The 25,325-nt window shown below is 31.8% G+C and overlaps 2 protein-coding genes, 1 long non-coding RNA gene and 1 other non-coding gene across 4 annotated transcripts; 2 read left to right on the top strand and 2 right to left on the bottom strand.

Annotated features, from left to right (window-relative positions):
* The first annotated feature begins 764 nt into the window (after positions 1-764).
* On the top strand, positions 765-837 carry TRNAF-GAA. The gene has a single exon. It is a non-coding gene; the product is annotated as a tRNA-Phe (tRNA).
* A 1,240-nt stretch (positions 838-2,077) lies between these two features.
* Positions 2,078-4,981, bottom strand: LOC122278246 (glucan endo-1,3-beta-glucosidase 1-like). Its single transcript, XM_043088403.1, has 4 exons — positions 4,848-4,981; positions 3,447-4,766; positions 2,515-2,542; positions 2,078-2,309 (listed from the first exon to the last, which is right to left on the bottom strand). The coding sequence occupies exons 1-4, from the start codon at positions 4,915-4,917 to the stop codon at positions 2,144-2,146; spliced, it is 1,584 nt and encodes a 527-aa protein (XP_042944337.1). The 5' UTR covers positions 4,918-4,981; the 3' UTR covers positions 2,078-2,143.
* On the top strand, positions 4,821-5,572 carry LOC122278248. The gene is made up of 2 exons (XR_006229317.1): positions 4,821-4,957; positions 5,062-5,572. It is a non-coding gene; the product is annotated as an uncharacterized LOC122278248 (long non-coding RNA).
* Positions 5,573-18,124: 12,552 nt separating this feature from the next.
* LOC122278091 (5'-adenylylsulfate reductase 3, chloroplastic-like) lies at positions 18,125-20,975 on the bottom strand. Its single transcript, XM_043088174.1, has 5 exons — positions 20,815-20,975; positions 20,510-20,671; positions 20,285-20,411; positions 18,731-19,544; positions 18,125-18,640 (listed from the first exon to the last, which is right to left on the bottom strand). The coding sequence occupies exons 1-5, from the start codon at positions 20,909-20,911 to the stop codon at positions 18,410-18,412; spliced, it is 1,431 nt and encodes a 476-aa protein (XP_042944108.1). The 5' UTR covers positions 20,912-20,975; the 3' UTR covers positions 18,125-18,409.
* Positions 20,976-25,325: the final 4,350 nt, after the last annotated feature.

The following is a 25,325-nucleotide window of genomic DNA, read 5'->3' as shown; positions in this document are numbered from 1 at the left end:
AAATTATTTTATTTTGTTAGACATAAGAATAATTATACATTATATACTATTTATATATTGAAAAATGAAAGAAAAAATAAAAATAAAATCTACTTTTTATGTGTTGTTATTTATATTGAGTTTTTAAACGTTTTGTATGGAATAATCATACACTTCATGAAAAAAAAAAAAAAAAAAGGATAGAAATGTCATATTCTTGAGAATTCGAACACTCTCAAGTATAGTCACATTCTTCACATTACTTTTTTGGATCCTTCTAAGTTCGAACTATGTCTATGTCCCTTCTTTGGATCTTTCCTTTTTATATATCTTCTTCTCTTCCTTATGAACTTGAGTCATGCTAGAGATCAACAGAGACATGTATTATTTTAAACCATGCCTGGATCCATTGCTTTATGACATTTTACTGACACACTGTTTGTAGTGACTATTATTCACATGGAATAAAACATGCATAAGTTTCTCCAATGCAAGCAGAGAGGGGCCTTTCTTTGTCCGATTGTCTTGTAAATCAAAGATGCATGTGAATTATAGACATGGGGAAAAGGACTTCCCATTTTTGTCCATAATGAGCAATGTTACAATAAGCTTGAAAGTGTAATTTATAGAGCTGTGCATGCAAAAAACAAAAACAAAAAAAAAAGAGTAATGTCAGGAAAAATCACATTTTTTTTATCCACTTTTCTACCAAGAAGTCGTGTGAGACTTCTAGGTTCGGAACAAACTACTAAGAAATAAATTTGGTAAGGTGCATTTGTCCATTAGCGGGGATAGCTCAGTTGGGAGAGCGTCAGACTGAAGATCTGAAGGTCGCGTGTTCGATCCACGCTCACCGCATTTTGCATCTGTTTTGTGTAGAATTTTCCTTTTTCTTTTGCTCCTCTGACCTCTCCCTCTGTCTCTCCAACCCAAAAACACTGCTTCTGTCACTTCTTCATATTGCGGCGGTTCTTCCGTTCGGCAGTCGAACATTTTGGCAGCTCGATTATGCCAAAATATATATCCGAGAATCTCATTGTTTTTTCGTTTCCAATCAAATCTATCTTTGTTTTGTTCAACCCTTAGCCATTTTGTTTGAACAGTGTGAACAGAAGCGAGTGTTTCCCAGGGTTCAACCCTGGTCACCCAAGTTATCTTTCATGTGTTTTCTCTTGATCAAAGATCACAACTTTCAAACTACGACAGTTGCAGTTGAGGATGAGAAAGCGAACTTTGGGTTTCAGTGGTAAACCCGAAAGCAATCAACGTATTTTGTTTCCATCTGAAAGACTAACCAAAATGCAGCATAGAGAAACAGAACCGCACAAAAATAGACATACTAAAACAGTGTCGTTATAGTATATTCGATGCAGTGCAGGAACAATCGTTATAAATCACTTGGCCAAACCTTTGAAGCAAACCCAAGCTACATACAGAGAGGAGCATCACAGGAATACAGACACAATCTGCAAATGACATTGCATAAAACAATACAATACTGTTATGGGGGAAACCGCTTTGTTTCACAGCCTGAATCTCCATCTCCAGACGAAATTTCTTAACAAAATTGGACTCGTTTTCATGGGCATATAACCTAGCCAAATACTGTATTACTGTTGCATTCATTGACTCCCATTGCTTTAGCAATTTGGAGTAATTTTTATCTAAGCTCAAAATTATGCATTTATGTATGACCATAATAGATAGTTGTTTCCATCCCATTTTAGCCAATCAGCATCATCCAAGTCTTTAGCCAATCAGCATCATCCAAGTCTTAAAAGAACCCTTAAAAAATCTAAAAACAATTAAAACAAACCCCACCCTATGCAGGGAAGGTTGATGGAGGATGGTGAGAGGGAAAGGAGGGAATTCACCCCGGGCAGCCCAAGGTGGCTATAGCTTACCCTCCACGCGGCCATAGCCTCCTCCATTAATCAGTTGAAATAATGGAGGTTAGGCCATTGATCCCTCTCTCCTGACATTAATCAACAAGAAACATCTAGTACAGTATGTCCATATTGCTTTGGTGGCTCCATAACTCGTATGCTACAAAGTGGGGTCCATAACAATCCAAAAAAATAAGAAAAAGAAAAGCAGGGGATCAAGAACAGACTTATTCCAAATTAAAAAAAAACAAATTACAAATTATGTTTTGTTTCCTAACTCAAAATGGAGTCATTAAAGGAATATACAACAAAATACTGAAAGCTGTGTATAAAAGAACACCCCTTGTTCGCCAGATGCAGAAGGGGACGAATCTCAGACTGTCTGCTGCACCACTTACTTGTGTCCAGTTCACCACCTGTCTTTTCTTGTTGGCTACCTTCTTACTGTACACAGATTTTAATACAGTTTAATTTGATAAGAACACAATGCAGCTTTCGTCAAAATAATGGCAAGTTTAACTGAAAATTGATACCAAAAATTTACATTTTGTACTTTTTATGTTCATGGGAGAAGAGAGAAGAGCAATGAAGTTATTAACTTGTGATGAAAAGGGTATGATGAACTAATACAATCAGTACTATTTCTCACCTTCCTGGAAATATACAGCCCCCGTGACCTGCAAATAAATTCCCCACAAGGGGAGGAAAAATAAAAGAAAAGAAAAGATTATATTCATATATAAATTACAAAATCAATCAGGAGAACATGTAGAAATGTGTGGAGCCCATTTGGCCTAAGGCAATCTCTAGTAGATAGATACGAGTCAATAATGCATGCTCATGTAATGGAATCCTGTTTGCAATTATGCATATGGTAATAAAGCACTCATTCAGACTGCGACTCTTGGCCAGGGCAACATTTCCGGAATCTTTTGGATTGCCACTGTGCCAGGTTACTATGGAATTCAGAGGATCCAATTAATCTCCAGGAGAGAAAATCGTTGATCATGGTTTCAATTAGGAAATGCAATTATCAAGGCCTTTTTTCCCACATTCCAATCACATAAGGAGACAACCGTGCCTCTGCCAGGTGGATGCCTCAAATCACTCGCAACCAAAACTATAACTCCAATAAAGCAATCAAAACCACAAGTTTCGTTTTTTTAAGCTTTTTACTAAACTAGACAATGAGACAATTAGCCACAAATGACACCTAGGTGACAGCAGAACGAGTCGAACTGCAGCAGGAAACCCCAGATTATAGAAAGAAGAACAGTGGCTGGCTTAAAAGCCCAAGTTGTATGAAATCCACAGGAGTTCCGCTAACGTGCCACCTTCACTTAACCGCTGCATGTTACCGCTAGTCTAAAATTATTCTCTCATTTTTTTTCTAATTTTTTTATTCATATTTTTTTATCATTTTAAAATAGTTTTTAAAATAGAAAAAATATATCAATGTATTAATAATCACTTCTTTAATTATTAAGTAAAAAAAATAAAAATCAAAATCAAAATGCATGAGGTGTCGAAGTTAGTGGGCTAAATAGCATTTCTCAATCCATAATATGATTAAAAACCTACTTGGGTCAGTGGTGGTGATCATGGCCACACCCTTGAAGTCACAAGAACCAGCGGACTTCCCTTCCATCTGATAATAGCTATCAAACGCATAAGAAGCGTGACCCTTTACAGTGTTAGGCTGGTAGCAATCCTCCCCTGGCTGAATCTCCGAGCAATTGGCCTGCCCCGGTCCGCAAGCCCAATCCAACGCCGCCTGCAACGTCTTCGGCTCCATTCCATCCATTGCCACACAGTATGTCTGGTTCGTCATGTCGTTGGACAGAAAGGACCCACTTCCCGAAACGTGCAGCAAGTACACCGGGGTGGAATTCGCATAAAACAACCCCCAATTCGCCTCCGAAACCGGCGGGGACCTCAGGTCTTCATTGAACAACTCGTATATATACACACTGGAAGTGATCTCCGGGTGCAAAGGGGTTCCTTTACGGTCAAGAATATGCCTGATCAGGTTCGAATTATATGTATCAGCATTCTCAACTGTGGCATAAGGTTCTTTAGAATCACCCTTTGAAGGCCAACCACTCTCGGAGACTAGGACCTGAACGTCAGTGACATTGAGGTTCTTCATTGAGAAATAGGTCGCGTCAATCATGGCATCCAACACGTTGGTATAATGAAGCAGAGTATTTGGATCAACCATTTCTTTAGCGGGTGTCAAGGGTTTAAACAGAGAATTGTCCAGTGGAACCAAACCTTTGTTCTGCATAAACACATAGTAAGGGTAAAGGTTCATCATCAAAGGGGACCCAGTTCTTGAAAGGAACTGAAGCAGAGGAAGGATAGCAGATCTCAAGCTCTGGTTAAAAAAAGCTTGCGAAGGTGGGAAAGGATCAAGAACTATTGAAGCGGCGTGTGGGCTCGAAATCTTGATCCTGTTGTGAAGGTTTGCCGCAACTAAAGCGCTGTAGAGGGACTCTATGGCCGGAAGAAAGAGAGGAGATGAGGAGGGCACGGTGGTCAAGACCTCGTCGCCGACAGCAATGGCGGTGATGATGGTATCTGGAAAGAAACTGACAACATTTCGGCGGACCCAGGCGGCGGCGGTGGCATTGGAGGAACCAATGGCGAGGAGCTGATCGTTGGGGATGCTGATGATAACGCGGATGCTGGTGCGAGCCAGAGCCTTGAGGAGGTCAGGGTAGGCATCGTAGAGGCGGACGTGGCTGATCTTTTGGAGTTGGAGGAAAGATACAATGGCTGAAGGTGACAGTAGATTTGAAACATCAGTACCAATGTTCACACCCACGAAGGGTTCAGTGCCTGTGCGTATGCCTTGTGCCTTCTGCTGCTGCTTGATTCGTTGGAATCCTACTGGTTTAGCTGCAACGCAAAACGTAAAGAACTGAAGATAAATGTACAAAATTGGTGGCTCTTCTTTATTTTGCAGTTGTGTTTATTTACCTTGGGAGACTGGGGAAAGTATTGTCAAGATGGAGAAGATGGTGAGGAGGGTGATCTTAGAGGCTGCCATTATGGAAGAGGAGCTTCTGCTTACTTCGTCACCATAATTGGTGCGGAGGGTGATCTTACAGATCCTTGCATTATCTTCCAAGACTTATTTCTTTCTTTGTGTTTTGGATTCTTTTGTTTGACTGTGGTTTTATTTGGCGTCTAGAGAGAGGTCTGAAGTCTGACAGATCCCGAGAGATCTACAGAGTGAAGGAAGGAAAGTGAAGACATTACTCAAACGAGGCAGTGCAGGTTTGGCGTCTCTCAACCTTTTGGTTCCCGTAAAGATGTCCGAGAGTTACGGTACTCGTTTCTTTGATTGAATTCCCAGGAATAACCTCATGAACTATGGCCGAAAGTTGACAACACGAGGCATAGGAGCTAAGCAGCCCAGCACTATTTTTCAAACCCCGCGAAGGCATTCCAAATTTTAAGGTTTGAAGTCGAGAAATAGTCTTATTACATAGATTTCATATGCAGTCATTTTTACATTTCTTTCACTCTAAATTATAAAGTTTATACATAAACTATAAAAAAAATCTAAATTGGCATAGACCTTCGACCTTCAAAGTTGGAATAGGTATATATTTGATTTGTATGAAAAAGTTAAAACTAAGTTATAATATAAAGTAGATCATACAATTTAAACAAGGTAAAAGATGTATTTTCTATGCCAACTTACAAACATTTTTTTCAAAGTTTTGGAGGTCAGACTATTTTATTGTAACTTAAATAATAAATAAATTATAACCTCCCTCAATTCATTTAATCATGACCATTGTGCTGCTTTTAGTTCATGAGTGGGCATGAATAAGTAGAGTTGCTCAATGGCCACCACCATTTTGACAAAGAGCATTTTAGAGGATATAAAAAACACAAGTCTCCTTTAATTTTGCACAAGAAACAAAAAACTATAGGTTAATGACTTAGCACTGCTAACCACACGGAATTATGATTACTAGTAGGGCAAAACAAATGAAAACTATAGGTTAATTCATGACACTACTACATTTATATAATTTTGCTAGAGCTAGACCTTTCTCAAGTGGGCCTTTGATGTTTTGTTTTGTTTTTTTTGCACCAATATAAGTAAGTACAAGTGCCAGAAACTCCAGGGCTGCGAGGAAAATTGCAATAGTATTAACAGGGTTATCATTAAATTCATAAATTGGTATGGTTTTATGTTATATATTAAATTATTTTATAATAAAAATAAATTTATAAATTAATATATTATAATAAAATACGTAAATTTATAAATTTATTTTTATAAAATTATTTTTTGTAACTAACATATTCCTTATAGAATAAACTGTACCAAAACTGAGACAAATTAATATGAAGCATCAAGAGGTGTACTAAAATTAGGATGTATGAAGACACCGCCAGCAAGCATACAAAATCCAGAGTAGCTGAGGTAACATAACCTGCAGCCTGTCACGAGCATAAAGAGGGCTAAATGCAAATGTGGGTCAGTTCTCAATACTCCGCATTGCTGTCAAATAAGAAAGGTTAGGGTTGAAAAATGCTAAGCTCGCCGATATATGGGTCCCTATAATTTTTTTTTTTTTAATTTTGTTAACTTAATAATTAGAAAAATATTTTTTTAATGATATTATAATATTTTTTTAATAAAAAAAATTGGAACCCTTGATGGGAAGAATATTTTGGCCATAATGTACACCCAACCATCTATCTTAATTAATTAATAAAAGAGAAATGTTTTAATTACAAATAAAAATAAATCTATAAACTAATGTGACTTGATATAATATGTTAATTTGTAAATTTATTTTTTGTGAAATTTCTTTATAGCGGTAGAATTTATCATTAATAAATTAACATGTCATTGACTCATTGCCCATGACATTTTTTTTGTAATCAATTTTGCTAATGCAAAGTTCAGAACTCACTGAGTTTAAGGTAGGAATGGAGCCTCTAATAGGCTGCTCAACCACCGCCAATTGGCAATAGCCACCAGGTTGCTCAACTGCACTGCCACTGCAATTGCAACCCCGAAATACGATTGCTTTGTCCACAAGAAAATTTAACTTGAAAAGTAATAGTTTCGGGACTGTTGAGTTTAATTTTTCCTTTAAAAAGTTTTAACTAATGAAAACTGCCATAAAGTACCTATTTTTTGGCAAAAGAAAATCTCGTTTCGGTTTATTAAGTAAGAGGAACAAATGCTGGAACCTGATGCAAGTTAAGGTCCCGTTTAGTTACATAAATTAGATAAGATGAGATGAAATAAGAGTTAAAAGTTAAATAAAATATTATTATAATATTATTATTTTTTTAAGATTTGAAAATATTTAATTGTTTGTTATATTTTATTTAGAAGTTTGAAAAAGTTGTAATAATTAAATAAAATGAAATTAGATAAGATTGTTTGTGAAAACAAATAAATCAGCCTTAAGTTATACCATCACTACACATAATTTCATGGTGACCCACCATTCAGTGATTGTTAGGAGTGTAATCATTCTCGTTTTGGACTTTTTTATAACTGAATCGAAATGCACCAGTTTTGAAAACTAAATTATTGATACCAGACTGATTCACTATTAAAACCAGAACTTCTAATATTTTTTGTATTTGGTCCAGTCAAGTCCACTTTTTTTTTTCAATTTTACGGATAAACAAAATTATACTTCAACAAACTTTAGTAAGCGATTAACCCATATTCCTCATTTTATGTTATATTAATTTTATATTATAAAATTAAAATTTATATGTTATTTCAAAATTCAATGTTATATTTAAAATTATAAAATTAATTTATGTTATAACTTAATAAGGGTGTTCAACCGGGTACCGGACCAGGTATCTGGATATATTAATTTTAAGTCTTATATCATAATCAAATATTATATTAATTTTATGTTATATGATTAATAGACATGAATAATAAGATTTTAAAATTTCATATTATATTAATTAGTAATTTAGCTATAATATATAACATAATATAAATAAAAATTAAAAATAAGATATTTTAAATTTTAAAGAAATTTGAGGCCTTATTTAGATTTAGAAAGCATTTCAACTCATCTCATCTAATTATTACAATTTTTCTAAACTTTCAAACAAAATATAATAAATAATTCAACTCACTACAAGAAAAAATGACATTTTCAAACGCCATATTTCGTCGCTCAAAGTGGCAAAATTCACTAGAATTAGTTTTTCCCAAATGTTACTACTTCACATGGGTATTTCCAATGATGATGTACTGTCACAGATATATATATATATATACTAGTAATAGAGCAACATCTAAGGAACGTTTGCCTAGTTTAGATATTTTACAAAAATTTATGAATTTTTACAAAAGAAAAATGATTAATAAATTATTTAACTTCATGCTTAAATACTTAATTTTATGTTCTCACAATAGAAATAAGACAAAACCCTAGCGAACTGCCTGAACTGTAAAATATAAAGAAAAAACTAATTCCATTAATATAAGGAAAAAAAATGATCAAATGACTACCAATGAATTAACTCTCATTCCATGAATGTAATATTAATGTTATAGATGAATAAATTTATATGTTGAAGAAGAATATATAAAATAATGTGACATTTATTATATAGAAATATATATTAGCCTAACATAGTCAATATTAATATAAAATATGAAATCAAGTTTGATTTACCATGAATACAATCAAACCCATATTTATCTACGTACGATCATCAACTTATAATAATCATGTATTATCGTCAAGAATATAGAAATGTCAATATTTAAAATATTTTTGTTAAATTTGTAGGATTCATTTATTATTCAAAATTATTATACGTTTTTTAATTTAGACATGATATATTTTTTAATATATGAAATTTATAATCTAAACTATAATCTAACATGTCAGAAATTATTTTATCATAAAACGTTTATGAACAATTAGTATTCATTTAAAAGAAAAAGAAATACTATAAATCATTTGTGATAAAATTTTTAGATGGGATACTTAAAATTTTAAATTGTTCTAAGTATATATTACTTTCCATGCGTAGAAAAACGGTTAATATCCAAGAAAACAGGTACAGTAAAGAGAAGTGGAATGGTGAATTCTTTTATTGAATGATTTTTTAAATTATTAGAATTAGTGGTTCTCTTATTTTAAATTTAACGTGTTAATCGTTGGATTATTTTATGATTTTTAATTTGTGAAATTTATTTTAATATGCTTTCTTGATATTAATTATTGTTTTACATTTAAATTAATCTTTACTTTAATTATTGTTTTACATTTAAATTAATCTTTACTTTAATTATTTTATTGTTGAATTTTAAATATTTTATTTTATTAATATTGAGTTGTAGTATTTTTATTTTATTTTTATTTATTTTGATTGTACTATTTTCATTTGTTGGACCCTTCTATTTTTAGATAGGCTTATTTGTAGTGGGTTTTAAATCCTATTTTGGGCCCAGCCTTGTAGCTGTTGGAAGCCCAGTTTGTTGGCTTGTTTTCAGCCAGCTCTCTCTCCCCAAACGGTGTGTTTTGGCCTTGCCTTAGGGCTTGTCTCATTTTCTTTTCTTCTTCTCATTTCTCCTACCGCACACTACTCTTCTTCTTCTTTGTTTTATTTTTCTTCTCATACACGTCGTCCATTCCTTTTTCTTCTTCATTTTTATTATGTTTTTTTCTTCTGCAATCGGTGTTGCTGCAGCTGACTTCCTCCATTTTCGTTAGGTAATTGCTTGCACTTTAATCTTCTTGTTTGGTTTCTATTTTTCTGCAAATCCATGTACTGCTGTGTACATAGAGGTCAGATCACTCACCCTCCAGGCTGATAAGAAACAGCCTTTACGGAGAGATTCTGCTCTAATATAAAGAGGAGATGGTGTCCTACACATGGGTTTTCTGTACTGATATTCGCACGGCTTCAACATTGACACCAATCAATCGAGCGAAAAATATCAACCAGAGTTGGGTGTGTCAAATATTCGCACGGCCATGAAAACATTCCGAACAATGAAGGTACATAAAATAAGATGAATTTGGGCATGTTTTGTAAAAATCGAATCACATCAAATTACACTAAAAAATCTACTGAAAAGCTATTGGGTCACTGGTAATCTCACCTTCAAGCCATCGATGGTCTCAAGCTTTCCTCACCTTCTTTCACCAGCACATGCGTATAGAGTGGAAACAAACCCAACGGCGTGACCAACAAATGCTGAGGAAGGATTTCAGCAGTTGGGAATTTCTTCATTTTTGGAAGAAGGGAGTCGTGTGAGTATTGTTGCAGCTAGGTTTCATTGTCTGCTTTCTTTTTGGAATGACTTGAGAAAGAGTGCTGCAGTGAGCAAGATGCTTTGGTAATCGGGAAAGTCCACAACGGTAGCCTACACTCAAGGACAGTACTCGTAAAAACAACACTGTTCCTGTCAAACTTATTTCAACTCGGCTACAGTAAACTGAGACTCAAAATTTTCGGTTTTATCTTATCCTGCAGTGGCGTTTGGTAATATGGTTTCAGCTGAGTTGAAAACTGAGATAAGAATTTCATATCTTATCTCAGTGGCCAAACGGTACCTAAATGGGACTCAGTGATAGCCCTAACAAATATAAAAATTAAATGACTTAAATACCCACATCTTAAAAACAAAGGACTTCAACACGTAGATTTCACACGTTGCCCTTAGACAAAACCATGACTATCAAGGGTCTCCCCTCTTCAAACTTGGGTTTCAGCCCGTAACAACCTACAAGGGCTTTGGGCGTTGAAGGCTAAAGCAAATTAGGTTTACAAGGAATCTCTCTCACAACAGACATTGGCACAAATATAAATTGAAATAAGGGTTCGAAATTGCAAGAAGAAAAAGGAGAAAGAAGAAATTAGGGTTTAAATCTTACCTCGCGGGAGTGGAGAATGTTGGGGAAATAAAAGCAAAAGTTTGCGGGCAGTGAATATGAGAGACAGATCGAAGGGAAATAAGAAATGGACGAAAAAGTAGAGTTTTTCCATTTTAATTTATAGGCCCTTATTTACAGCGATATCTTAGCGAAGAAGTATTTGTCACTTTTTGTGGCGTTTTATTTCAAACGACATGTGATTTGGCCAGAAATGTTAAATATTGCGGCGAGTGTTTTATCACTACAGATATCTTGACATAAATGGTGAATTACAGCAAGTTTTCTTTCCATCACAATGAATTGTCGCAAAATGTCACTTTTCGGGATTATTTGTAACTTGCCGAAAAGATATTTGCCGCAATAGACCTTAATTTTAGTACTAACTTTTTAAAATCTTAAAATATAAATAATATTTAGCGCATATTTAGAATTGCAATGAAAAATATAATTTATAATTTTAAGACTTATAATTTATAACTTAAGTAATAAGTTTTAATATTAAAAAATTAGTTACTGTTTGGTAACCATATATTTAAAGCACTTTTAAACATGTTACGTTTGTTTGGAAACAAATTAAAAAAATACTTTTTAAGATAGAAATGATGATTATTTGAATTTTTAAAAATTATGATCATATTTTTAAAAGTTTGAAACTTGTAATTATTTTAAAATTGTAAGGATATTTTTGTCCATTAATTGTCTTTTTAAAATTTGAATTACATTCCGCATTATCTGAAAAAAACGTTTGAGGAAAAAGCATCAAACGTATTTTTTAACTTATTTAAAATTAAAAGTACTTTACTATGTAACATCTAAACGACCTAATTTTTTCATTAAATAGCTTTTAAGAATATTTAAATACTTTTTAAAACTCCTACAGCAATCTCAAACATGCCCTTAATAATATTTTATTTAATTTTTAACTTTTATCTCATTTCAAATCACTATCCAAATATTTCTTATAAAAAAAAAATATTTTAATTTTCACAATTGTGTGTAAAGTCCACCATCGAGTTGTGCCCCATAGAGGGCCCGAAAGGCAGTAGGGAATCCCTTTGGGAAAGAAGCTGAATACCCTGTGATTACCTGTAAAGAGGATTCTCCGAAATAGTTGATAATTAGAAATCACAGAACAATTTCTTTTAACCGCGTGGACGCCGTGGAGGCTAGGAATCACATCTGACCATCGCTTTCATGATTGAAATTCATTGCCATTTTACATTTTCGTTGCCATTTTAATCCGGAACCGGATGTGTTCAAGTCAATCAACCCTCTGACTGGGAATTGCATGGCAAGGGAGTATCGTTTGCTTTATATATATGTAATTAAGTTGATCAAGTCTTAGTATTATTTCTCTAAAAAAATTTGAACTCTTTCCTTAAACTTCTCTGATCTCTGATCTCTAGCTCACCAACAAACAATCAAACATTCAGCTTCTTCTTCAAAAATTTGAACTCTTTCCTCTCCAATGGCTTCTTCTTCTAAATCCTCAAATCTTCGGCGCAATACTCTATCTCTCCTCCTTGTTTTCCTTCTTATTAATGGATCTTGCACTGCAGCAAGACCTGGCGTAGCAATGGACAGTACGAGGCCTCTCAAGGAAAAGCACAGCACGGGTTTTCAATACCACGGCCAGGTATTCAGCTTCTTCCCCAAATGGACGCCTCAGCCACCTTCCGGGCCCTCTCCGAGGCACAACTCGGTGGTGAACTCTACACACGATTGAGAAAATTAAAACATATTCTTTTTATGATTATTTGGGAGAGATTTAGAAATTGAGTTAAGATGAGATGAGATTTAAGTTGAAAGTTAAAAAATATTATTTTTATTTTAAAATTTTAAAATTATTTAATTATTTATTATATTTTATTTGGAAGTTAGAAAAATAATAATGATTAGAAAAGATGTAATGAGTTGAAATGTTTTTTTAATCCAAAAAATGCTAAATCTTGATGCTTGAGCATAGAATTTATTTTAGAAATGAACATGTAATTGAGCCGAATATTTTGCAAGTATAACAAGGGTTTATCGATCGAGGACGGTTATTGTAAAATGAAGTTGGAAGATTCTGGAAATGAAACTTTTCCATTTTGGGTGACTGTGCCATCCAATTTGTTGTTATTTTTTCATTCATATTTTTTTAATATATTCGAATATTTTTAAAAAAATATATCAATATATCTAAAATAACTTACAACGATAATTATTGAATAAAAAATTTTACTAGCGGTCAAACCTAGCAGCAAACAAGCTTTTTCCTTTAATTTATACTCTTACTTACGACGATATCTTAGCTAATGGAAGAAATATTTGTCACTCTTTGCGGCGTTTATTTCCAACAACGTGTGGTTTGGATAGAAATGATAAATATTGAGGCAACTTTTTTATCGCCACAAAAATATTTTTGACATAAATGGTAAATTGCAACAAGTTTTCTTTCCATCCCAATGGGTCGGCACAAAATGTCACTTTTTGGGATTATTTGAAATTAAGAGTGAGTTCGGTTCGGTTTAGTTCGATTTGGAGAAATTTTACAGATCGGACTGAACTCCGTAAGGGTTGGGACAGTCCGGTCCAGTCCGGTTCGGTCAGTTCATTCGGTTTACGGTTGACTTTTTTTTAATCTTATAACATTTTGTTTAATATTTATGTAATTATATTGTGATATATTTAATATATATATATATATATATATAGTATACTATTATATATATTAATATATATTAGTAATATGCTAATACTATTAGTCTATTAGTATATAGTAAATTAGTAATAGTTATTAACTTATTTGCTATAACTAATAATACACTAGTACTAATACTATAACTAATAACTATATATAATAATAGTACATAATACTATATGTAATATACTAGTATTATTATATTTCTTCAAACACCACACATTTATTAATACTCCATGTCATACTATATTAAATAATAGTAATACTCTTATTACTAATACTCTACGTAGTTATAGTGATTTAATACTAACATATTACATATTAAGTTAACTATACTAATACATTATAAATTTATACAAATTTATACCATAACTCTTATAATATGTTAATATATTAATATATACTAGTACTATATATTATAGTTAATAGTTAATAGTTATACATTAAATAGTATAATAATACATTGATACTAAATATATATAGTTATAGACTTATAATGATTTAGTTATTATGAATTTACAATTAGTTATAGACTATTAGTAATATAGAAATACTATAGTCTATACTAATAGTCTGTACTAATCGTAAATTCATAATAACTAAATCATTATAAGTCTGTAACTATATATATTTAGTATCAATGTATTATTATACTATTTAATGTATAACATTAACTATAATATATATTACTAGTATATATTAATGTATTAACATATTATAAGAGTTATGGTATAAATTAGTATAGTATTATTTATAGTATTAGTATTATAGTTTACTAGTATATATATTAAATATATATAGTTATAGACTTATACTAGTATATATTACTATTAGTAATATATATAGTTATAGACTTATACTAGTATATATTACTATTAGTAATATATATAGTTATAGACTTATACTAGTATTAGTAATATTAGTTATGTTGAATCAATCAGTTAGTATAACTATCAGTAATTTGTATTAGACTATTGGTATTTAGTATAGCTATATTATATCAGTAATATTATTTATGTTGAATCAATCAGTTAGTATAATTATTTTCTACATTATTAGTATTAATAATATTAGTATTAATTATAGCCATATAGCCTATATTAGACTTAAGAGTCTTAGACTATATAATAGACTAATAATATTAGTACAACTGTATAGCTATATATTAATACTAATTATAGTGAAAAGTATAACTATATAATAGTATTAATAGTAAACTAATAGTATAGTTATATATTAGTATTAGTTATATTGTTATAGTGATTTAGTATATTATAATTTATACTATAACTCTTATAATATGTTAATATATTAATATATAGTAGTACTATATATTATAGTTATACATTAAAGAATATAATAATACTTTCATACTAAATATATATAGTTATACAGTTATACTTATAGTGGTTTAGCTATATATTAGTATTAGTATTACTTATAGTATTTAATATAACTATATAGTCTATATTAGTATAACTATAGTATATTATAATATTAGACTATTAGTATTATTTTTTTTAATACCATATTAGACTATTAGTATTAGTATAGATATTAGTATTAGTATATAATTATAAATATTAGTATTAGTAAAAAAAATTATATAATTAATTTATAAAATTATTTATATAAATTATATTTTTTTTATTCGGTCCGGACCGGCCGATTCTCACCCCTATTTGTAACTCGCAGAAAAGATATTCGCTGCAATAGACCATATAATTTGTACTAACTTTTTAAATTTCAAAATATAAATAATATTTTATTCAATTTTTAACTTTCACCTCATTTTATTTTAACCCACTACCCAGACCCCTACTAAATAATTATAGAAAGAACATGTTTTAATTTTATCAATTGTGTGTAGAGTCCACCACCGCGTTGTGCCTCTTGGAAGGCCCGCGTTGTGCCTCTTGGGGAAGAAGCTGAATACCATGTGATTCCTAGTCAGAAGGTTCTCCGAAATAGTTGATAATTTGGAATCACAGGTCAATGCCTTTTAACCGCGTGGAGGCTAGGAATCTCGTGTATCGCTTTCATGACTGAAATTCATTGCCATTTTACATTTTCATTGCCATTTTAATTAGGAACCGGATGTGTTCATGAAGTCAATCAACCTGGGAATTGCATGGAAAGGGAGTATCGTTTGCTTCGTAAATATATATGTAATTAAGTTGAACTCTTTCTTTAAACTTCTCTTATCTCTAGCTCACCAACAAACATACTTATCGATCTCCAATGGCTTCTTCTTCTAAATCCTCAAATCTTCGGCGCAATACTCTATCTCTCATCCTTGTTTTCCTTCTTATTAATGGATCTTTCACTGCAGCAAGACCTGGCGTAACAATGGACAGTACGAGGCCTCTCAAGGAAAAGCACAGCACGGGTTTTCAATACCACGGCCAGGTATTCAGCTTCTTCCCCAAATGGACGCCCCTGCCGCCTTCCGGGCCCTCTCCGAGGCACAACTTGGTGGTGAACTCTACACACAATTGAGAAAATTAAAACATATTCTTTTTATGATTATTTAGGAGAGGTTTAGAGATTGAGTTGAGTTGAGATGGGATCTAAGTTGAAAGTTGAAAAATATTATTTTTATTTTGAGATTTTAAAAAATTTAATTGCTTATTGTATTTTGTTTATAAGTTTAAAAAAATTGTAATAATTAGAAGAGATGAAATGGGTTGATATGTTTTTTTTAATCTCAAGAATGTTAAATATTGATGCTAGAGCATAGAATTTATTTTAAAAATAAACATGTAATTGATCACGAATATTTTGCAAGTAGAATAAGGGTTTATCGAGGATGGTTATTGTAAAATAAAGTTGGAAGACTATGGAAAGAAAACTTTTCTTTTTGGTATAATCGAAAAAATTGTTCCAGAAAATAACGAAGGCCAATAGGTGCACAACTTGGCGCAATGGACCGCAACAAACAATGAGTTTGGTTACATGCTCTTTATTAAACTATCATAATCTATCCTAGATTTCCATAGCGGAAAGAATTCTCCATCTTCTAACTCTTGTATGTTATAAAACTATGATATTTCCTTTCAATATATATAAGGTACTAGCTTAGGGAAAATTAAAATAAAAAAAGCCGGCCAACTAAAGGTTAACTAACCTAACCAGTTCATAGTTGAGTTTGTATGATGATGTGTGTAAACTGTACTATTATGCAAAGAAATTACAATCTTAATAGGCCTTCAAGATGGTGTATATATGTTTAAACAAAATATGAATGATATCTTCTTTAACTTTATCTCGAATAAGATGATAATCTAATCAATATGTTTCATTCTCTCATTAAATACGTGATTAGTAGCAAAATGAAGGGCTGCTTGATTGTTATAAAAAAGTTAAGGCAACTTTATCGTGATCAACAGACAAATCTCGAAGCAAATAAAAAATCTCAATGAGTTCATATAGATATAGTTAAAGTCATGGATCTATATTCAGTTTTAGCAAATGATCCAGATACAGTATGTTTCTAAGAAATCAAATAGTCCCCGAGAAAAACATATTTTCCTAAAATTAAGTGTCTGGTATTAGGGCAACTGTCTCAATCCGAGTCTGTAAATGCCTTTGGATGTATAAAAGATGAAGCTGAAAATAAAAATAAAAATAAAAATAAAAATTCCTTAACTAGGAGAACCTTCTATGTATTGTAAGATTCTATAAGCAGCTTTGAAGGTGAGAAACAAGAGGGGAATCCAAAAAATTAACTGAGTTGATGTACAGAGAAAATAATGTCAGGCCTAGTGTGTGTTAAATATAACAATATGCTAATCAACCTTCTATAAGAAGAAGGATTCCCAAGTAAAGGGTAGTGTTACATGTATCAATATTGGGTCCCCATATGTATAATTCTATTTTATTTTAGTATTTTTTATTCTTAATCTTCTTAAATATTTAAAAAAATCACACATTATTTAAAAAAGAAAAAATATAGTTACAAGTACAATTATATATTAATCTGCACACCAATTTAATGTAATTAGTCAAAAAGTAGATTTTATTGAAAACATTATTAATTTAAATTTTAAATATAAATGAATTAGTATTGATACACAGATTAATACTCGAATTTGTTTGTATGTAGCAAAACTATTAATAAAATGCTTCTTTAATCATTAATTAAAAAAAAAAAAAAGATTCGGAACCATCGTCAGGCATTTTCCTCAAATAAAATACCGACAGACCTGCAAAGCTTGAGATGAGAATCCATACGAGTGGAGAAATTGGTTTAGAGACGAGAAAGCCGAAAGTAGAAAGAATCTGCTTAAGAGCAGTGACTGAATCCAACACATTACAAAAAGGAAAAATATAATTACAAGTATAATTGTGTATTAATTTGTACACCAATATGATGTGATTGGTCAAAAAATAGATTTTATTGAAAACAGTATTAATTTAAATTTTAAGTATGAATAAATCAATATTGATATATAGATTAGTGTGTAACTGTATTTGTATGTAACAAAACTCTTATAAAAATGTTAAACATAATGTATACCGTATCACAAAGTGAGGATATGAGCCCAAGAGAAAAATGGGGTTGGGCGTTTTTTTTTTTTCTTTTTTATTTTATATTTTCCTTGGCAAGACGAGAAAATCCGATGTCATGAATTGTTTGATACCATTGGGGGAGCCCTACTGCCTTCCACTGAAGCACAAGATGAACAATAAACTTCCAAAATTGCATGTTACAACCGACTCTTACACCAATAACAACAACAACAAAATAAAAAAAGGAAAACGGACAACAATATACAAAGACACTACTACTCTCCTGATGCCATTTGGCACATCTAAGTACCAATTTTGCTGTGATGCAAACTTATTATTTACCTTCCCCCTAAAAAGTACCCTACACCTGAAACTGAAAAAAGTATTGGATCTACTTTTTTCACACATTCCATTAATTCTTTTAAAAAAATACAAAGAATCCATCACCGAAGAGCATTGACAAAAGCTGTCAAGGATTCAACATCCCTCTTCTCCGAAGGATACTTTATTGGCCGAGAAGAGCCTTTGGGAAAGAAAATAATTGTGGGGAAGCTTCCTAGTTGCAGTTCTCGCTGGGCATACTCCTTATGCTCCCCGTCTGCCCTGAACTTTCCCACCTTCACCCCCGTCCCTGCTAATTTCTCAGCCAACTCAACGTATGAGGCTTCCATTGCCTGTTCAAAATCCACACAAAATCCGATGATCAGATTAATTCAGAAAACGTAGGAAACAGCAAATTCAGAAATTTCTGTGAAATTATTTACCTGGCAGAAGGGGCACCATGGTGCATAGAGCACAACAATCCATGGTTCTTTCCGTTTCTCCAATCTTGCCAAATTCTCTATCCCATTTCTGCTCAAGTTCACCAGATTCTGGCTGTTGAAAATGTCAGGAACCGTGGCAGTTCCACTTGAATGGGCTGCTCCATTTTCAATACCATTTAGTTGAGCTGTGTTTTCTTCCTTGATATTTCCTTTGTGGAGGCCACACTCCTTAGCCTTGGCATCTTCCCACCACCATCTTCCCTCCCTCTCATGCTGCCCTGGTAAGACCGGCCTTGTGCATGGCTCACAACCAATTGAGACGTATCCTTTCGAGTGCAATGAATTCACAGGCACATTCATGGTACGGAGAAAGTTCCATATGTCTTGACCCTGAACGTTTGCCACTGGATTCCACTTTACCAAGCTGCCAATCCCGCCATCCATCCCCTCAAACACTGGATCCACTTGGACAATTGGAATCTCAGACCTAGTACCTGGAGATTGATCTTTTCGTTGGCCGGTGATCCAGGCACGAAGCCCCTTAAGGGCCCTCCTCAGGGGCCTTACCTTCCTCACACGGCAACACTCCTGGTGTCCATCCTCATAAAAAGAAAACAAACCCTTGTTCCTTACTAATGCCTGCACTTCAACAGCGTCAGGAAACATGTATTCGATGCGGATGCCATAATGCTTCTCCACTTGGTCAAATAATTGGTACGTTTCTGGGTTTAGCCTCCCGGTGTCCAGGCTGAAGACTCTATACGGTCTACCAGTTAGATGTGCATACTCAATCAGAGCAACATCTTCAGCACCACTGCAAAAAAAATAGACACTTGTTACTAAGCAGGTCGCCTCAATGGGCAAAAGGTCAAATCCACAAATCTACCCAGAGAATGGTCCTATAAATACAAGGATTAGATATAGGTCTAAAACCTGAGAAGCAACCTACGAACAAAATCAAACCACAAGATTGGAGAGAATCCTAGTAGAATTACAGGTTTCAATATGGCCGCAACAAGCAACTTTCACGAGCCCCTTAATCAATTTTATAATGATTACTTTCTGTTTATTTATTCCTCATAAACCCGCTTCATCACCATTTGAATCAGCGAGAATTTGTGGAAAGATTACATGGTGCGTGCTAGAATTTATGAAATTCTGTCATCACAGGGTTCTAGAAACTCTAGTTAGTATTTTGAAAAAACAAATGTATGTTTACCAAATCAGTATGCAACTTTGTGAATTTTTATAGTATATATTCTTAGAATGAGTATTTGTCAACATAGCGGGACGATGTAAATTTCCCCCTCAACCTCTGGTATTATCTTTTGTTTTTTTTTTTTTTTTTTTGATAGGTGACCTCTGGTATTAAATCAAACAGTATAATCAATTTTCCCCTCCTCACAAAACGGGTATTCGTTACGATAATTTCGCATATTCAGCAATACATTCACATTCAACTGGATATGGTAATCGAATAATCTATTGTAGACCACTAACTAAAAAGTTGTTAATTTGAATTTAATAGTAACGATTAGAGAAAGAGAAAGCTACCTGAACGCAATTCCAATGTCGTTGCCGAACTTCTCAAGGGCCTTGTCGATAATCTCTAGAGGGGAAGCATCTTCAAGCTCTTTAGCCAATCGCTCATAATCCTCCACCTCTACCTTCTCCACCACTTCTGCACGATTCAAATACAAAACCGAAATGAGTTTCTGTACAAACCACCATTATGATTACTTTAATCATCAATTGATAGTCGTTGACGCACAAACTTACCAGCGGCAGCAATCGTTGCCGCAAGAGGGACAATCGAGTCATTCCGTTTAGGTTCGGCGTTGACCGGCTTGACCGAGCACCGTCTTTGGGAGAAGTTCACAGCTCGGGATAGAGCATGAGTGCGGTCCCGATCCAATAGCCGGAGCGAACCGATTTGTGGAGCTGAAAATTCAAACACAAAAAAAAAAACGATATTTCAGTTACAGATAACGAGAAACCCAAATGCAACGTAACCGAACAAAATCTAACGGCCTTGGAGATTCACGAAAATAAAACGAAATGAAATTGAATTATAGTAAAATCACCTTTGAGCTCAGAAGAAGAAGAGGAAAATGGGAAGCTAGAACCAGAAAATGCAGTTGGTGCAGAAGAAGAAGAAGAAGCAGCAAAAGCAAGCGCCATCTCTGAATTCTCTCTATCTCTCTGTTTTCGACCGGTTCTTGTCGCCGTCGAAATTCAGGATTAAATAGGAACCTGAGAAGAGAGAGCACTTCTAGGTTCATTGAACCTAGACGGAATTCCGTACTGAGGCAGCCTCTGTCCTCGTGCTTACGTGGCGTATTTTCATTGGGTCAATCCAATCGCTTCGCTCAGCGATTTCGTCACGTCGCGAGCCCAGTTAGACCGATGCCCATGGTTCAATTAACGTGGTCAACTTCCGAGATCCTTCTGGCTGCTTTCCTCCGTCGCGCATAATCATTTGTTCAGTAATGATACGTATGGTATGAAGTGTGCAACATTCGTATAATTATTTAAAAATAAAAAAATAAAATTTAATATTAAAAATTAATTTTTTTATTTAAATATCATATTTATTTAATTTTTAAAAATAATTACACAATCCTTATCCATTCACAACTATAAATATTATTTATTTAATTTATTAATAATCTAATTACATGGAAAATCCTGAACCCCATACAAGTGGATTCTGTTCAAGTCCAGTTCTTCCTGACTTTAAGTCCACATGTTGGATCCTCTTTATGAGCCTCCCATTTTTATATGGCTGACAAAGGAGATGGAAATATGCGATTTTGGAAGGACACGAGAGGATCGAGAATTTCGTATGAAGCGTTTTAATTAATTATATATATATATATATATATATATATATATATATATATATATGTTTATTATTACAACTATATATCAAGCTAAAATAATATGTTTTTCAGACTGGATTGAATGGAAATTTAAAAAAAATTATTATTTATATATATTATTTATATAATAGTTATATATAATTATATATGATATAAAAAAATACTAATAATATAATATAGATTATACTTATACTAATATAGTTATACTAAATCACTATAACTAATACTTCAACAATAGCTATAGTGACTTATACTAATAGTATACCATTAATACTAATATATTATTATATAATTTATATAATTATACTAATCACTATAATTAATACTATGTATAGCTATATAGTATATTTATCATTATAATTAATATAATTTAATTATCACTATACTTATATTTAATTAATATAATTATCACTATACTATAATTTATATAGTTATACTAATCACTATAGTTAATACTTATATAATGATATTAAAGCACTGATTCACCATAACTAATATTACTAATATATAACTATATTAATAGTCTAATACTATTATAATTTATATAGTTATACTAATCATAATAAGTTAATAACTAAATCACTAGAAATATAACTATAGATATTTAGTATGAATGTATTATTATATTCTTTAATGTATGACTATAATATATAGCACTAGTATATATATATTAATATATTATAAGAGTTATAATATAAATATAATATAGAAATTATAATATACTAAATCACTATAACAGTATAAATAATACTAATATATATAGTTATACTAATAGTCTACTATTAATACTATTATATAGTTTTACTAATTACTATAATTAATACTAATATATAATTATACAGTATACTTATATAGTTGTACTAATATTATTAGTCTATTATATAGTTTAAGACTCTCAATTCTAATATTGGCTATATAGCTATAAGTAATACTAATATTTATATTAATACTAATAATATAGAATATAGTTATAATAACTAACTGATTCAACATAACTAATATAATATAGCTATATTGAATTACTGATAGTCTAATACTAACACAATTATATAGTTATACTAATCGTAAATTCATAATAACAAAATCATTATAAGTCTATAACTATATATATTTAGTATCAATGTATTATTATATTCTTTCATGTATAACTATTAACTATAATATATAGTATTAGTATATATATTAATATATTAACATATTATAAAAGTTATAGTATAAATTATAATATATCATATATGTATAAATTTATAATAATATTAGTATAGTTAACTTAATATGTAATATGTTCGTATTAAATCATAATAACTACATAGAGTATTAGTAATAAGAGCATTACTATTATTAATATTATTTAATATGGTATTATATATAGTTATTAGTTATAATATTAGTACTAGTGTATTATTAGTTATAACACTAGTACTAGTGTATTATTAGTTATAGTAAATAAGGTAATAACTATTACTAATTTACTATATACTAATAGACTAATAGTACTAGCATATTACTAATATATATATAATAGTATACTATATATATATTAAATATATCACAATATAATTACGTAAGTATTAAACAAAATGTCATTGGATATTAAAAAAAAAAAATCATAGGGTGGACCAAACAAACCAAGCGGACCAGACCGGACCAGTCTTTAGGGAGTTGGGTCTGGTCTAGAGTGGAAAAACCCTAGATCGAATGAGTCCGATTTGATATGCAAAACCTCCCGAGACCAGACCGGACTGAACTCCCCCTAGATGCAAGCATAAGCATAGCTAGATTCATGTTATTCTTAATAAAAAAAAATGAGAGAGAGAGAGAGAGAGAGAGAGAGAGAGAGAGAGAGAGAGAGAGAGAGAGAGAGAGAGAGAGAGAGAGAGAGTTTGATATTTGGACAATGATAGGGACCGCCAAGCTTGTAGGGTGTGTTTAAGGTCTCATTTAATTTCACAAAACTTCTTATCTCATCTCATTTTATTTAACTATCATAATATTTCTAGATTTTCACACAAAATAAAATAAACAATTCAACTTTTTTAAATCCTAAAATAAAAATAATATTAAAAATATATGTTCTAATAATATTTTATTCAACTTTCAATTTTTATTTCAACTCATTTCATCTTAACTACGAGGATAAACGAGACTGTGTATTTGAAACCTTTTTTTTTTCAATTTTTTAAATATTTTTTTAACATCTTTTACACAACTTTACTAATAATTATTTTTTTCATTAGTAAGTTTTTTTTTTTTTTTTAAAAAAAGGTATGCTACATATAGTGATTTTTATGTATTTTTTATACACTATACTGATGTGACTGACTAAAATAATTTTTTAAATTAAAAAATATTACAATTAATCATATTAATAAAGTACATAAAAAATACATAAAAATAATTATACATAAAATTTTTAATAATAAGAAAAGGCGGTGGTTAAATTTAGGAATACAAGTTGGGCCGCTTACTGTCATTTTCCTTGGTAGTTTATATCCAAAAATGATCACGCATCATAATCATTAGATTATTATAAAAGTAAAAATAAAAAACTGTGAGAGAACACCCATGGGACCTTTCGAATCATACGTATTACATAATATTCAAAAGAACTTTACATTCAAAACAACATCATAAACCCTTTTTTCTTTTCTCTATTTCTTCATTTATTAGGTACATTTCTTTGTGCAATAACTATAATTTATTTCCCAATAAACAACATATATTACGCATTCATTTCATTCCTATAGTTGATGTGATATTATTTATCATTTTTTAGATTTTTTATTTTAAACAAGAAATATTGATTTAATAGCGAATATTACAAAAAACATAATACAATATAAGTGTAGCATAAAATATAACTTTTAATTCTCAGATATTATGATTTTTTTAACCTCTTTATAACTTTTGGCTAATATATTTTTGAGTACAAATTATATGTATTGGCGTCGTGTTTCATATGCCTATGGGTTAGACTCTTAGAAGTTCGGGTCTTCGATTTTTGAAAGCCTGCTGACACCAAAAACAGATTGGTAGGAGGTGGCCCTTGGGTGACCGAATGAGCCACTTATGCCTAAGTTAATAATGTTTCTCGAAGATTATGCAGGAAAGTAGAGAATTCAGAAAATATAATAAGTGAGCAGAATATAACTCATGTTCGATACTTGGAGGTTCCATTTTATGCCTTGTCTAGAGAGTCAGGCAGCCATGCTCTACGGCTGGGGGAGAGATATCCTCTTGAAGTCACTTCTCTCATATTTATTTAATGCGATGTGACCCTATGATTAATGCATTTAATGTGACGTGATCCTCTGGTGAGCGTATTTAATGTTGCATGATTCTCTATTTTGCATTAGGGTTCAATCTCATCGATATGGCGTGTTTTTTTTCCCCTTTCGCAGGAGCAACTTTTCCATGCTCCCAGAGTAGTGGCCTGTCCTCCGACCCGAAACCTCGAACCCAACTTATATAAGTCGCGAGTCTTTGATAAGGCCACCAAGTGACTTTGTGGGCACATGACTGGATATTAGGCCCGGCCATAGGCCTGGGAAAAAACCCTCCAACAATATGCTTAATCATTAAAATTATATTACATAAATATTTTAAAAATAATTGAAAGTATTATTTTTAGTGCTTTATCCAAATTGAACAATCATATTTAGGGAAATTATAAATAAAATACAACATTTAATTGTCATGTTTGAAATATTTTA

The sequence above is a fragment of the Carya illinoinensis genome, chromosome 10 (genome assembly GCF_018687715.1).
Source record: "Carya illinoinensis cultivar Pawnee chromosome 10, C.illinoinensisPawnee_v1, whole genome shotgun sequence".
Lineage (NCBI taxonomy): Eukaryota > Viridiplantae > Streptophyta > Magnoliopsida > Fagales > Juglandaceae > Carya > Carya illinoinensis.
The sequence above is the reverse complement of the archived record's forward strand: the minus strand, read 5'-3'. Positions and strand labels throughout refer to the sequence as shown.